The 15,604-nt window shown below is 33.8% G+C and overlaps 1 protein-coding gene across 1 annotated transcript in view; it reads left to right on the forward strand.

Annotated features, from left to right (window-relative positions):
• rg (A kinase anchor protein rugose) overlaps positions 1 to 15,604 on the forward strand; it is a 748,758-nt gene that overhangs the window by 522,127 nt on the left and 211,027 nt on the right. The window contains exons 7-9 of the mRNA XM_077443290.1: positions 1,073 to 1,319; positions 9,684 to 9,830; positions 11,969 to 12,160. Coding sequence (XP_077299416.1) covers positions 1,073 to 1,319; positions 9,684 to 9,830; positions 11,969 to 12,160 — 586 coding nt within the window. The remainder of the gene's footprint in view (positions 1 to 1,072; positions 1,320 to 9,683; positions 9,831 to 11,968; positions 12,161 to 15,604) is intronic.

Here is a 15,604-nt window from a genome sequence, read left to right on the forward strand (position 1 = left end):
ACCATTTCAAACCCTCCTTTGATAAAATTTGCAGCATATAATAATATTATATTTTGAGATGTCCTTTTCCGTCCCGAAATTCAAGCGTTTCCAAATTTGTTTATATTTCTAATCATTTTCATATTTTACGATACTTCACTGAATGGAAAATTGATTAGTTGAGTCGTACTAAAAATGAATAATGTTGTATTGAAAATTCCTTAAGAAGGCGATTGATTTCAAGCATGTTTGTTAAAAAATGCTCATAAAATACTCAGTGGGATTAAGAAAGATTCAAAAAACACGAAACTAGTTAATCTATGTGATATTTTATAACACTATAAAAAGGCCATTCATATCTCAAATGCATTACATGACGTATACAATATTGCTCGTGTTTTTAAAGCCACATATGGTTGAATTAAAACTTCCCAATTTTATTTATTTGTTTTATTTATTGATAATTTTTACAAAAAGTATGAAACTAGCAAACATAAACGTATGGTAGAAAGGAAAAAGCACACACTTTGTAAAAAAAAAGTACACAATATTTTTTACGTAAATTTTAAGGGATGCGCAGCATCCACAGCATCCATGGATCCACTACTGTGAACGTATACATATGTATGTTTCATTATCAAATTTTATGTTTCATCCTTCTTATATTCCTCAAATATATATATAATGTCGTGGTTTGGTCACATCCGATTTTTTTTAAATATCCATATGTACATACATATACTCAGTTTCATTAATACGTATGCGTAATATGTACTTCTGGTTAATAAAACCATTCCATAATTTGTTGTCCTAATCCTCTTTTTTTCACTACATGCCCTAATTATTCTCCAGTGACATTTATTATTTACTCTCCCTCCCATTGGGGGGGGGGGTGCTTAAGGGGAGGGCCACGTTTTTCATTATTTACCGTATGGAAGGCGGGTCAACACGCAGACTCGTTGCCCCGGCGATAAATATGCATTAAAATTCGCACACAAACCCCCACACCCCCACCGGAGAGGAATTGAAATTTATTATCAAATGGAAAATTTACAATTTACGTTTATAATTGACACGGCGATCGATGTTTCAGCTTCAAGACCAGCAAAGGTGTGGGCTATTCGGCTCACTTCGTCGGCAACTGCCTCGTGCTGACTTCGATGAAGGTGAAGGGAAAGGGCTTCCAGCACTGTGTCAAGTACGAGTTCCAACCCAGGAAATGGTACATGATAGCCGTCGTGTACATCTACAACAGATGGACCAAGAGCGAGATCAAGTGCCTCGTCAACGGACAGCTAGCCTCCAGTACTGAAATGGCCTGGTTCGTCTCTACCAACGATGTGAGTATACATATTTATATTTTATCATAGTTATATTTTAAAACGCTATTGAGCTAGATTGAGACGTTGCTTTAACTCATTTTTGGAATTAAATTTTACTTACATATTTGCATATATTATCAAATTACACTTACGTATTATTTATTTATTTATTTAAAGTTTGGACCATTGTTTGTATGTAGCGTTACAGGTATTCCTAATGCGCCACAATGGTCAAAAATATAACAGAAAAGAATAGAAACAAAATAATAACTATAGAAATTAGACATGACAAGTACGAAACATACACAAACAACACATTTGACATAAATCATAAATAAAAAAAATAATAAGCTATAATATAGCGGATAATAATAATTACAAATAATTACAAGCCAGCAGCATAGCTCGGACGTTAAGCTTCTGCTTACCGTCAAGAAAGTGCCGGGTTCTATCCCTGAATGAAAATGAATTTTTCAGAGTATGCTGTTGGTCAGACCTGGATTTGTGACTCCAGATTGATCGTTTCCTATCAGAGTTTGCCGATTTTCTCTGATTTCATTGTTGAAACGGTTCCCGGAAAAAAAATTGGCTAAAAATCCTTCCTACCTACTATGTCACCACTATTTGAAATTTGATGGATGTACAATAAAATTTTATGTACAATTCATAGATGTCTCGTTAATTTGCGAGTTTTTTCAGTGTCTCGCAATTCAACGACTTATAATAAAAAAAAATGCTGCATTTGTATTTGTAATTGGCCAGGAAGGCACATTGGGATTTTCCTGTAAGGCCTTCCTGGTATATATGTAAAATAAAATAAATAAAATAAAAAACAAAGAAGGGAATGTCTTATAAAAAGAAAAATACATTTATATTATATATACAAAAATACATAATCATAATACATGCGCTACAGTCTTCAATCTATTTAGTAGTTTGTGTATTGATAAACTGCAGAAAGTGCAGAATAGAGCAATGCGTGCAATTTTGAATGTGAGGAAACGTAAGAATGTAAGAAGTATGTTAGATGAATTGAAATGGTTGGACATTAGAAATAGTCTTAAAGTAAGCACTTTAATGTTTATATATAAGCTAGATAAGAATCTATTACCCAAATATTTTAATAATCACATGGTTAGGAATAGATACATAATTATAAAACGAGAAATAGGAATTAATTAATTATTAGTAGAGTTAAGAAAGCTAAAACTGCAGGAGGTGTTTTTCTCAGAGGTGTTCAAATGTATAATGCCCTTTCTGAAGGCATTAGAAGTTCTAATAACATCGCTGCTTTCTTGAAGGGTGTTAATGGATACCTTTGTGGAAGATGATTTATAATTTTTGTTGTTATTTTGTTATTTTGTGTAAATGTATTAGCAGTTTTGCTATATAAATAAATAAAAAAAAACAATAGCAGTAAAAATATAATATAAGGAATGTCTTGCACCTACAGCCAGTTCCAATAAATAAGAACCAACTGCAAATACAAAACATCCGTGTCAGGGCCAAATGGAAGAGGATAAATCAAAATTCCACTCATAAATCACAGTCAATCATGAAAACAATGATGAGCGCAGACTACCAGACAAATAGTTTAGAATAATATCCGACAATTTACGCTCACTAAGGTGAAAAATAACGCATTCAGGTTCAGCAGCAACGATTTCATTAAGAAGTCGAATAGCTCTTGGAATAGGAGCCATTTGAAAAAGAACTGTACGAGCAGGAGGTACAACCATCAAATGATGATGATACACATATATATGTAAATTATATAGCCAGCAGTATGGATTTATATAATAAAAAATGCTGCAATGGTTGTAATTAATTGTCTAGGAAAGTACATTGGGGTTTACCTGCTAGGCCTTCCTGGTATCTATCTATGTAAAATAAAATAAAATAATGAAAAAAATGAGGGGTACTGCAATAAATTTAACAATATATTTTTAAATATAGGATCGGTTTATCGGCCGTTTTCCACACCCGAATGTGGAAAGCTGTGAGGAAAAATACCGCTTCAATTTATCAACGGGTTTCCCCGACGAAAGTTGGCCCCAAAAGCAAACTCGCGAATAATTCAAACGCTACAACACAATTAAATTATAATTTCAACGCTTGCTCAACTTCTTATTTGTGGCGCGAAATTAATTACATTTTCTCTGCAAAATGTGTGCGTTGGGTATTCAGATATACATATGTATGTTTGTATGTACATATGTGTGTGTATTTTATTTATGTTACAAAATTTTAGTTATAATAGTGAAATAATTTACTGTCATGGTACAAGCTTATCGTTCCAAGTCTTATAATATAGACATTAAAAAAAACTTTTATTTTATATATTTCAATCTTGAAGAGTGGTAAAAAATTTTGATGAAATTTCTCATACTATCTTTTTAGAACCCGAAATTGCCATTGAAATGGAAATGAATTACCGAATTCAACCTCCTATAAACTCCCGCGTCGTTGCTTACGAGACTCTACTAACTCAACTGTTAAAATATAAACAAAAGTCTTTTATAAATTAAATGCTAAAATTAATCTTGTTATTTAACTTTAATAAAAAATTGATTTATAAAGAAGTTAATTTACATACATATTTATTTTATTTACTTTATTTTATAACAAGAAGGCCTAACAGCTAACCCCAATGCGCCTTCCTGGCCCGAAACATTGTACATTTAATACAAGTATTAATATTATAGTATTATACAAAGTAAATACATCTATGGTCAAATTTGTAAATTTGCAGCATTTTTAAACGATTCAGCGAAATTCAGTAAATACACATCAATTCAGTAAATACACACCTACAGGGATATTTATGGCCACATTTCTAAATTTGCAGTATTTTATACAATTCACCAAAATTCGAAATCGCTGAAAACTCGAGATTTGTGAGAAAATCGGTAAGGTTGACAATTTGTTGGAACCGTTTTAACGAAAATCAGATACATTGGCAAACTCTGATAGGAAATGATCGACCTAGAGTCACAAATCCAAGATCTGGCCAGCAGGAAACAGTGGGATTTGAACCCATGAACACTTTATTCAAAGCATTATACATATGGTGACCACTAGTCTAATCTACTTGTTATATTTTATCTTATTATATGTATGTACATTCCAAATAAATCAATCAATATGAAATTTGATAATAAATATGTATATTTACATAAGTACATACATATGTATATGGTTGTTAACACTTGCTTTACTAAAAAAATCCGCTGGTCACTGTGCTGGACGCCAAGCGTCCAGTTATAAATGTGTGTTAAAATAATGCAAAATGTGATACATTAATTATTGTTATTAGCTATTAAAATCATTTAATCGTATATTAAACGTTGAATTCTTTAAAATAAATGGAAAATAGCGGCTGAAGCAGAGCCGTCATTTCAAGGTGAATATCATTCTCAAAATAATCGTTGAGCGCGTTGTACTGAGTTTCTCTTTCTCGCATCTGTGAGCCACGTATTCAAGGAGCTTCCCGCAAAAATAATTATTTCACTTGATATTGATCAATGTATTTATTATGTAATGACATAATTCGAATCATATAAGTTTTGATGAGGAATACATAATGTATTCAGCCCTGACATTCAGACCCTGCATTCAGTTTATTTATAGAAATTAATTCCTGGTCATTCGCTATCCTTCACAGTGCGGTAAGTGTTCAAACAACGCTTACTGCTCTTATGTATTTTGTTTTTATTTATTTAAAAATATATACATATATTGAAATACATATAAAAGTATGACAAATATCACTTTTGTTCTTTGTAAGTAAAATACTAATCAAATGATGTAATGTTTCATATATATGTACATATAATGCGTACTTTTTCCTTTTCCGCAAATGTAATATATTATAATGGATATAGCGATTTTCTTTAATGGGCGTATTTTTAGAACCTGTCGCTGTCTATTTTCATTTTCCGCGAAGATCCTGGCCGGGATGGCAGTTGGTACTTACTTAATCTTCTTGTCAGACTTATGTATGTACCTTCGAAGACGTTTATTATTCGTCTTTATTTTTTTCGCCTACTAGGCATTTCCCGAAACTTAATCAATATTTGAAATACATACAAAAACCCACTTATCAATCTTAAATTAATTTAGACGAACAAATTATGTACGGCATACTCCATGATCAATAGATATATATGTATGTAGATCAGTTTATGTAATTGTTGGAATAATTGAAATATTGTAATCAAATTTGTCTTTAGAACGGCTGCCATTTTGTATAGAATCAGCTTATATTAAAAAAAGTTGCCGTAAAGTTTAGGTTAAATGCGTGAAACTGAAAGTTGACATAAACTCAATGACTGGCCATCTTTGAGATATGCAATAATGTCATAATTCAAAATCATTTGATTTCTTCACCTGAAATTGAAAATTTCCTGTAGAAAATACTTGAGTGGGAAAGAGCCTCGAGTGTTTCTACACTCAAGACTCTTTCCTTTTTTGCTTCACATATTGACAAGTTGATTTCAATCAATGTTTCAATCATTGCATAAATAAAATATAAATTAACTAAAATTACTGAAAGAAGAAACAGAAACAGCGTTTTAGAGACGTTCAAAAATATTGTAACGTAGAGATTAAGTGATTGGCGCTCTTCGGCCACTGGTTTACTATCGCTGATCACCTGATCTCGCGTTCGCGCCAAAAAGGCCTCGACGTATGAACAAGCTGTATACAACAACCAATAGGGTCTTGCGACCTATCGACCAATGATCTCTGTGTTGATTATACACTCTGCGGTATAAAGTATTGGACGGTTTTGGTCCATGCTTCATTCGGAGCTGGCAGGCCGACAAATCAAGAACAATAAACTACCACTGCTGATGCATCTATCACTCCGATCTCGGAAACCCTTCTAAGCGTCTACGCTACATGATCTTTACGCCAGTTTTCATTACAATTATAAAATGGTTTCATCTAATTTATAACATTTCAATATACATCATTGTCATAATCATCTACAGCCATTCACTATCCACTGCTGGACGAAAGCCTCTCCAACACACTTCCACTCGTTTCTGTTTTACACTCATCCATCTCACCCCACACATTTTCCTAATTTCGTCTACCCATCTTCCGTGTGGTCTTCCTTTTACCCATTTACACTCTCTCGGGTACCATTCTAGCACTTATTTTGTCGACCTTTCGTCTATTCTTGCTACCACTTAGCTTACCCATAGCCATTTCAATCTCTTCACTCTATCCATTATATCCACTACTCTTCAATATACAAGACCTCTTCTTATATCGCACAAATCTTGTCAGCAGCCAAAAAATCTGCATTTTAATGAAAAACGCAAAGCGCTCACAACCGAATGCAGATGCATAATATCTTATATTTAGTTTTGCATGCGATGTTCGTCTGTGAGCGCCTTGCACGTTCGTACATTTTTTTCCGTTTATACGGGCTATGGATGCAATAAAAAAATTCGGACAGGGAATAGCTTTATTTGTATGTTCCAAATGTGTACAGCAACTATTTGCATCAAAATTTTAAGGTTGTCTCAACCACCTGAATCAAACCTGAAAAAGTTTCGGAAGCACTATTGTATATAATTAATCCCTTCATATAACCGGTCACAGTATTGACCTAGACTAATCGGATTCTACACAGATGAGCTTCTTTCCTCTGGCCAAACTATATTATGGTAATTTTGACCGTATAGCCCTAGCGCCTTCGAATTTGCTCCACTAATCCCTAGTAGTCCCTAAACAGTACGTCTTCATTGTCTGAAAATCGGCCCCCAGCGTGGGAGGGATAGAGTCGAGGGCAGAGGGTGGGCAGAGTGGGTGTGGGTAGCCTAAATAAATTTGCCCACGGGGGGCTATTTTCCTTTATGTTGACGCAAATTCAGTTTTAAGTCTGTATACACTGCGTGAGCCTTATTACCTGACCCGCAAATTCTCCGACACCTTGAGGAGCACCTTGGAAGTTTCGACTCGCGAAAGAACAACACCTCTCTCTCCCTCTCTATCTCTCCCTCGGCCGGGTTGCTTCTTGTATTTTCATTAAAAACTTTAACAACGCCCACTGAATTATTTATCAATCTTGTGCCTACGCTCAGACTAGACGCTGATAAATTTTCATAAATTAAATCTCCACTCAAACGTGGTCATACTTTAATTCCCAGTAATTGAGCGTATCGCTTTTCTTTGACATTATTCTAAAGGGTATCGAAAATATATCTACATAGTTTGTTAAAATTCCAGTGTAAAATTAACTGCTTGAGACTTATTTTCGCTATCAAAGTGCTTTTGTATTCACGTTTTGATTTAGAAATATTTCTAAGGATCCATATTTTATCTCGCCATAAATTCAAGATTATTAGTAAATTTACTTTTTACGTAAATTTGATGATTACAATTTAAGGTATATTTATACTATTCACCACTGGGCGGCAACATCGCGACACAGCAATGCACGGAAAAGACTACTTCTATTCATACTATACAACAACGCACATTTCAGCATGTTCAGATTTGTTTAGGCCGTGTGCAAGACAAAATCGGCTCACATGTGTTTTACAAAGTGTAACGATACGGCGCAATATTGCTCGCGCTATATTATCATAAAATGTTCATTGACGTGCGGCACCCATCGACCAATCAGAGAGCCCGACTCATCGACCAATCAGCGAGCTAAACTAAACGACCAAACCCCCGTGGCTTAAAAACATGTATAAAAGCTGGTCGGTTGGCCTCAGCATTCATTCGTAACTACCACCAGAAGATCATGTATCAAAGATCTGAAACCTACCTGATTGTTTTCTTGTACCTCTACTTGACTCCCATTCTCTCTGAATACTCTTCAATATTAAAAATAATTCATTATTTAAAGTTTAACCAACGATGATTAAAATACCTAGGTGAGGCCGTCAATCAAATTCTATATTACTCACTCCATCAACTGATGTTTAAAATGTATTACTAGTGTTTTGCCCGTTGATATTTCAACGGGTGGTTTTTGAATGTAATTGAGCTATGAGCCACACCCTAGGCTATTGACGCTAGCAGTTTTAACATGCACAGCTCTTGCGGTCAATTCGCACTGACCTTCACTCCATCCCCACACGCTCTCCCAGAAGTCCACATTCTAATGAGCGTGTGTATTTGTCTTCGTCAGTGGTCGCGGCGCAATCTCCGTCATTCTTGTGAACTTTTGATTATTGCAATATTTATTTTGAGCTCTATAAATTACTATGGTCAATCAGAGTCATGATCGAGTTGACGTGGAGAAACGTGGTAGTGGGGAAGGGGGGGAGGTGGAGTGTCATGTGACGTCAGTCCAAGCGATGATAGGCATGTGTGACGTTAGGCCGAGCGACTAATGACACTTACAAGCCAGCAGTTTGGCTTAATGGTAGCGTATATGTTTAGCAGCATGCGATCACAGGTTCGATCCGCCAAACTGCTGGTTAGATTTGGAGGTTTAGTGACTCCAAATCGATCGTTTCTTATCAGAGTTTGCCAATTTTATCTGATCATTGTTGAAACGGTTCCTCAAATTGCCAAATAAATCCTTTCCTGTTGTCACAAAAAATCTTATCTATCTATTGTGTTTAATTTGTAAAATTTATGCACAAAATCTAAATATATAGATATTTCTATAATCTCCCGTATTTATTGTGTGTAAAAATTGTAATAATTGTGCACAAAATCTAAATCCATAGATGTCTCAATAGATTAATTCTGTACTTAATTAATTGTTAAAATTAATTTAATGAACCTTGCGGCCGTATATGTATGTATGTAAAAATAAAAATAAAATAATAAAATAAATACACACACACACACATACATTCATTCATCATTTTGAACGGGTTGCATTGGTGAGCGTGTAATGTGCGCATTTTTTATTACGATTAATATTGCCTGCGCGCGCGCACCTCTAAATTAACTTATATTTTACATATTTTTTTTTTTTATTCGTGTATTAATTCCTTTCTGAATCCACCCGTTGAAATCAAAGGCCACAACACTAGTTTACATATACATATTATTATAGGGACTTTAAGCGCCTTTCATTTCCATATTATAATTATCAAAGTGTTGATGTTCTCACTGTGAGATTTCAATCGTTCGCTTTCATCCGAGTATTAAATTTTACTTACATTTTTTTTCTGTAAAACTTCGCCGTAAGCCTTCGGAAAAGCGCAATCTCTTATTTATCCAAACCCCGGCTTACACTTAAACCTTTCGGATTTGAGACGTCTTTTCGCGAAACTTTAATCTGAAATTCTCAGACTTGTTCTCGAGGATAATAAATATTATATTATGTGTATATATGTATGTATGTATATATGTACGTTGGAAAATGTAATAATTTTATGATTTTGTTTTTACGTGTTTCAGCCGTTCGACAAATGTTACATCGGCGCCACTCCTGAATTGGACGAGGAGAGGGTTTTTTGCGGACAGATGAGTGCGATTTACCTTTTTTCAGAAGCACTCACCACGCATCAAATATGCGCCATGCATCGCTTAGGTCCAGGATATAAGGTACGATTTATTCCAAATATAAAAATTTATTTTTCTATAACCATAAACCTATAAGCATTCACCCATCGGTGCTCTGTATTGATTAATTTTTCACTTTTAATGGAATCCTGTTTATTTTTTTTATATTTTCAATTTTTTCTTTCAAAAAGAAAACTTCCGCTCCTGGAAGCGCACAGAGAAAATTAAAGAAAATATTTAATTAAACCGTTTCACATAATACAAATATTAGGTTTATGCGTAAGCCGCTCGTTAAAGAAGCGGTACGCACTGACGCAATTTTTTCCAATTTTGTTTTCGCTCTATTTGTAAAAGTGAAATGATAATTAATCTTGTTTACTTGTTTAATTCGGACTTAATTAGATTTTTCTGGAACAAAGCTTCCGGTGTCATCGTTCGTTCGCGGTTGTCTGGCAGCAAAATAAAATTAAAAACCCAAAGAGATTTCTTTCAGAAGGAATCGCGAACGTTGTTTATTTAGTTATTATTTTTTTATATACAAGGTTTACTTCAACCCAAAAATACATTCCGGTTAATTGAAGCATGCATTTATTTCGTTCAATTTACATCACATGTTTATTTTATTGGAACAAAGTAATACAGGTAGAAGTGACATGTCACGATTATCCGGAATCTACCGTATTTTATATGCAATAATTGTAGTCCCTAGTATCAAAGATGGCCAAAGACCCCTTACTTTTTTTTCATAAAAGACAAGTTTGATGCTTAGATACTAAGTATTCACAAGACAATTTTGATACGAAGTTCTGTTTTTAAAGCTAATTTAGTACCAAGCTTAGCCGGTTTTGACAGACACAATTGTTGATTTCGGATTCCTAATGACCGGCAGAACAAAATAGCATTAAAATATATACCATCTTTGATAATAAGGGCCTCAATTAGTGTCAATCAAAATATTTATATGAATCAAAATCTTATATGATTTTTTTTATATTTGCTTAATGATACCAATCCACACAAGTAATCTTATGATTCATGCAAGTTTTTAAATTTTTTTCACAGTTGACAAATCGAACTTAACCAATGGAAATTGATTTTACTGGCTTAAAATAGACTATAATTTAAATAGTCAGTTTTTTTCAATAAATAAGTAATTTTAACGAAAATATATTGGTTATTGTGAGCTTTATACATATATACATATGTAGATAAAAAGGAACGGTCAGTAGACTGCATATTTTAAAACCAAGTATTTTTTGACAGACTATATTAGTCAACCAACCAGTGACTGATAATATAACTTACTATAATTTATTTACTGACCAAATAAATGCCTTTGAAATGTGTGTGTGTATACATATATGCATGTACGTAACATTGAAATTATAATTATGTAATCTGACGTTTCAGTTGATTCAAATCTGATTACCCATTCACCAGTTACAGTTATATATTTCATATTCACGAACCTTGATTAGTGAAATTATAATTTCACTGACAGTAACACAATATCACTATAAACATTTTATACAAAAAAAATGCATAAAATTTTTGTCAATGTCAAAAAATTATGAGTTGGTTCCATTAAGCAAAACTACGTTCATTTATTATTAAATATAATCACCTATTTGAGTCTGAAATTCGTGTTCTACATATTTGCCATTTTTTTTTTGTATCGAATTTCAACACAAAATACACAACTTAAAGTTTGTCCTGAAAGCTATTCTCGTCACATTTAGATATTACACTTGTCAAATTTATTATTTTTTCAAAATCAAATGTACATATGTATAAAGCTTAAAAAATAAAATTTTTCATTTTAAATATACATATATATGTACATATCTATACAATCAAATCTCGTTAAAACGAACTTCCAAGTTTTTAATCAATGATTTCGTTATATTGAAAATCTGTTGTATGAAACTTGAAAAATAAACTATAATATAAAGACTGTTAATTACATACATACATACATAGATTCGATATATGGTTCTTGAAATTTCGTTGAAGCATAATTTGACTGTATAATCTAGGTTCTAGGTACATCCTGGCTTCTAGTATTTATCATGTACATTACACAGTGTTCCAATTAGCATTATTTTTTATCTTACTGTGTAACATGTTCACTTTGATGTGCATATTTGTATAACATTTGTGTACATTGCGGCACGGTGCAGAGTCAGTTCCGGTTCGACAACGAGTGCAACTTGAACCTGCCGGAGAACCACAAAAGGGTGAGCGAGAGGGGTGTTGCGGGGTTGACGGGGGAGGACGACACCTGGTCAGTCTCCATGCCAGGGGATCCGCCCCAGTCGTCGCCCCTATCGACAACCCCCATCACAACGATTGACATTGCCGCATGCCAGCGTGTAAGCATGCCTAGAGACCCATACACACGAAACTCTTACTATAACTCCTCGAACGGTGACCAACACTTTGATTTCTCAAACTTTTGAACGCTGGGTAAACACTATATAGTAGGGAGGCTTCTAAAGTCGCTCTTTAGCCGAATTTGACACTAAATATAACATCAATTCGTAAATTAACACGTGGCAATAGTGGCCAGTGTAAACTCGTCATACTAACGAACTCAACCTTTGAAGGACGGAGCGTCGAAATCGAACGAGTGTCCCGAACCGGGGTCGAGTAAGACCCCATTATTCTTTAATCAAAATACAACTTTTCTCAATACAAATGGGTTCAATATATATATCTTATTAATCATTTTATACATCAACATAAAAAAAGTTTTAGTCCTATAGCATGTTTTTGACTATTTGTGTATTAAAAAATAACGACAAGCATCAACACACATAGGTAAGGCCAACAGGCGACTTCATGACTCAATAGCCACGCTCCAAAAGCGACGAAAGCAATAGCTTACGAAAATATAGCTGTCTCTTTCTTTCGCATTGATTCATCGATCAACAAGAATATGCAAGCGAACAGTCAAAAACATGACTTGTCGCTACCGCCTTTAAAGCTTTACTTTAGAACGTAGAAATGTTTAAATGTATTTGTTTACGATGTACCCCTTTTCTAAATCATACAAAATCTATTAAAATAAATTTCTTGAAGTTCATTCTAGGAATACAATAAATATAGGGTGTATAGCTTTGAAAACCACATAGTTATTACGAAAAACGTAAAAATTGGGGCACTTGCATACCCCACTTCGGTGAGGGAGGGTTAAATGTATACTCGAGTCAAGCATGACTACTGAATAATTTTTATGTATGTTAGAAAACTAAATCTTAAAGTGGTTATGTAATTCATTTGAGCTATCTATTACAAAACGTTGTATTAACCCTTTGAGTGCTGACGTCTTTTCTGTTGAAAGCCCGCCACGCTGAAAATTTCGCCAACATTTCCAACTAGAATTATTTAGAAAATTGTAGTTAATCCAAACAAACCCTAGATCACTACCCTAGATTTCGAGATTTGCAAAGGTGTGTTTTGACTCTCTAATATATCTTGCAACAATATAAAATATTAATAAATGTATTTTTCCAAAACTTGTTCCCTCTTCTTCATTGTTGTGAAAATGTAATGTGCACAATCTAATTTCCAAGCCACAACGTAAAATACTCGACAGTTAGGGATTTCCATCGGGTAATTCTGCTATGGTTATAAATTCAAATTCCCGTGTAAACGAATCTTTATAAACGTTGGCAAATGAATGACACGTATTACACGACCAATGTTCAATGCTACCTTCAATTCTTGTTTACTTTATACATGCTCAATATTTTTTATTTCATCAGTATTTTCTCCAAAACAACATATCTTAGCTGCCAACACCTATTTATTTAAGGGTCATGTTAGGTTAGGTTGAGTTAGGGTTGGCCCTATTCATTTAAGATTAGGTTGTTAGGGTCGGTATTATCCTGAACTGAGACAGTGAGACCGCATATTAAAGTAAAAACGTGAAGGTAGACCGCATAATAAAGTGACACCAAAATAACAATCGTTATATTCCAGTCAAATTCATTAGTAATCGTTACAAAAAACCAGTCATTAATGAACTTGTATAAATTTATCAATTTTACTTACCAAATTGTCAGATGCGTACAGATCAGGCTTAAAGCTTGCCTAACTTGAAATAAACTTACCACGTAGCGAGTTAAATTTGCCTTAATTTGTTTGCGTCGATCTGAAATTATTATGACGTGATGATGAAGACGTCTTTGCATTAATTAGTGGGTAGGCCCTACTTGTTCCGCCAAATTTACAGAACCTCATATTAAATTTACACCCACAAACATAGTACACATCGCATGTTGTGAATTTCGCATGATTTAACCGGTACTTAACGCACGTGTGTGTGTGTGTGCGGTTTTTAACACACTAACGTCAGCCTCCCCCGAGCAAAGGTCACCGTTCGAAAAGTTTCATATTGAAAATACTACATACATATGTGTTTTGTATCATTTTTACATTTTTTTTCATTTGTGTGTCTGCGGTCTAACATGCTGTGTACGCTGTACGCTTTTTTGAGTGTTGCTGTGTTTATATGTGTGTCTTAATTGTTTCATTTTACATACAGGATACTGTGTGTGTGTATTTTTTGGTGCTTGAAATGAAAAGTTATTTATATATTTTAAAAATAATGCGCTACTTTGAGTCCAATTTATTTATTATTGTTCCAAATCTTATAAATTCAACGCTTTGCACTCGTACTTCTAAACAGCGCAAAATTTTCTACATACATATTAAACTTGAATACCATTTTTATATTATAATTTTTCATCTGAAGCACTTCAAATGTATCGTAACATTTTCAGATTAGATCTAGTGTTTTTTTTTTTTTCAGTGTATAACCGTTAATATTTACGCTTAATGTTTTTAATTATTATTTTCGTAAATAATACTCTTAACGTTTGTGTTTTTGATTGTTTTAATGTTTGTTTTATATGTTTTCTTTTTTCTTTTGTTTTATTTTTTCACTCGCCCTTACTCCAATCAAAAATGTCACCATCATCATATTCAATGGAAAACAGAGTCAATTCCGTTTCGACACCGAATCTCACCCCACGCTTCCGGACAACTACCGAAGATTAGACTTCTACGGAGACTACATATCAGAAATAGACGAGCCTTCAGCTTCAGTAAGACATTCCACAAATCGGACATACTATATTTTTTCCTAATTGTACAATGCTAAATTGAATCAAAAATTTTTGATAAATTCCAAGGAATTTACTTAAAAAATTGATATACCTTGAATTCCTCTTCATTCCCGAAGACTAGACATTAAACAGAAAATAAATATACCTGGCAGTCATAATAAAAAATTAACATATGTACATACAAATCATAATTATATCTCAAACCGATCTTGCATCACACATTAGTAAAATGCACAAGCTATCGCATTCATTCCCACTCGACCCGCGGTGGCCAATTACATTTCGTTTCAGTTTTGCATTGCATTTTACTCAAGAAATACAATATTGTTCGTGCCTATAGCGGTCGGTTGAAGTTAACTTTTATTTTTTACATACCTCCTTTACGTTTCACATGGTTTTCGTGTCATTGGTCATTTTTATCTCTTATCCAATCGTTTTCATACTTTGCCATATTGCTCATTTTGGTCATCAATACACGTTAATGTATCGTCTGCCATTACGTTGGAGATAAAATATCGTATACAACGCGTTTTAAACACGCGGAAAGTAAATCTCCCTGACGTTTGATAAGCGTTCGTCCCGTATCTTCCAACCTGTTCGCCTTGATATGGCGATATAAGATTTTTGTTAGTTTTGAGTTTGTGTTTCGTATTTTGAAATATTTTCATTAATTAAATTTTTATA

Source organism: Arctopsyche grandis, chromosome 12, assembly GCF_051622035.1.
Source record: "Arctopsyche grandis isolate Sample6627 chromosome 12, ASM5162203v2, whole genome shotgun sequence".
Taxonomy (NCBI): domain Eukaryota; kingdom Metazoa; phylum Arthropoda; class Insecta; order Trichoptera; family Hydropsychidae; genus Arctopsyche; species Arctopsyche grandis.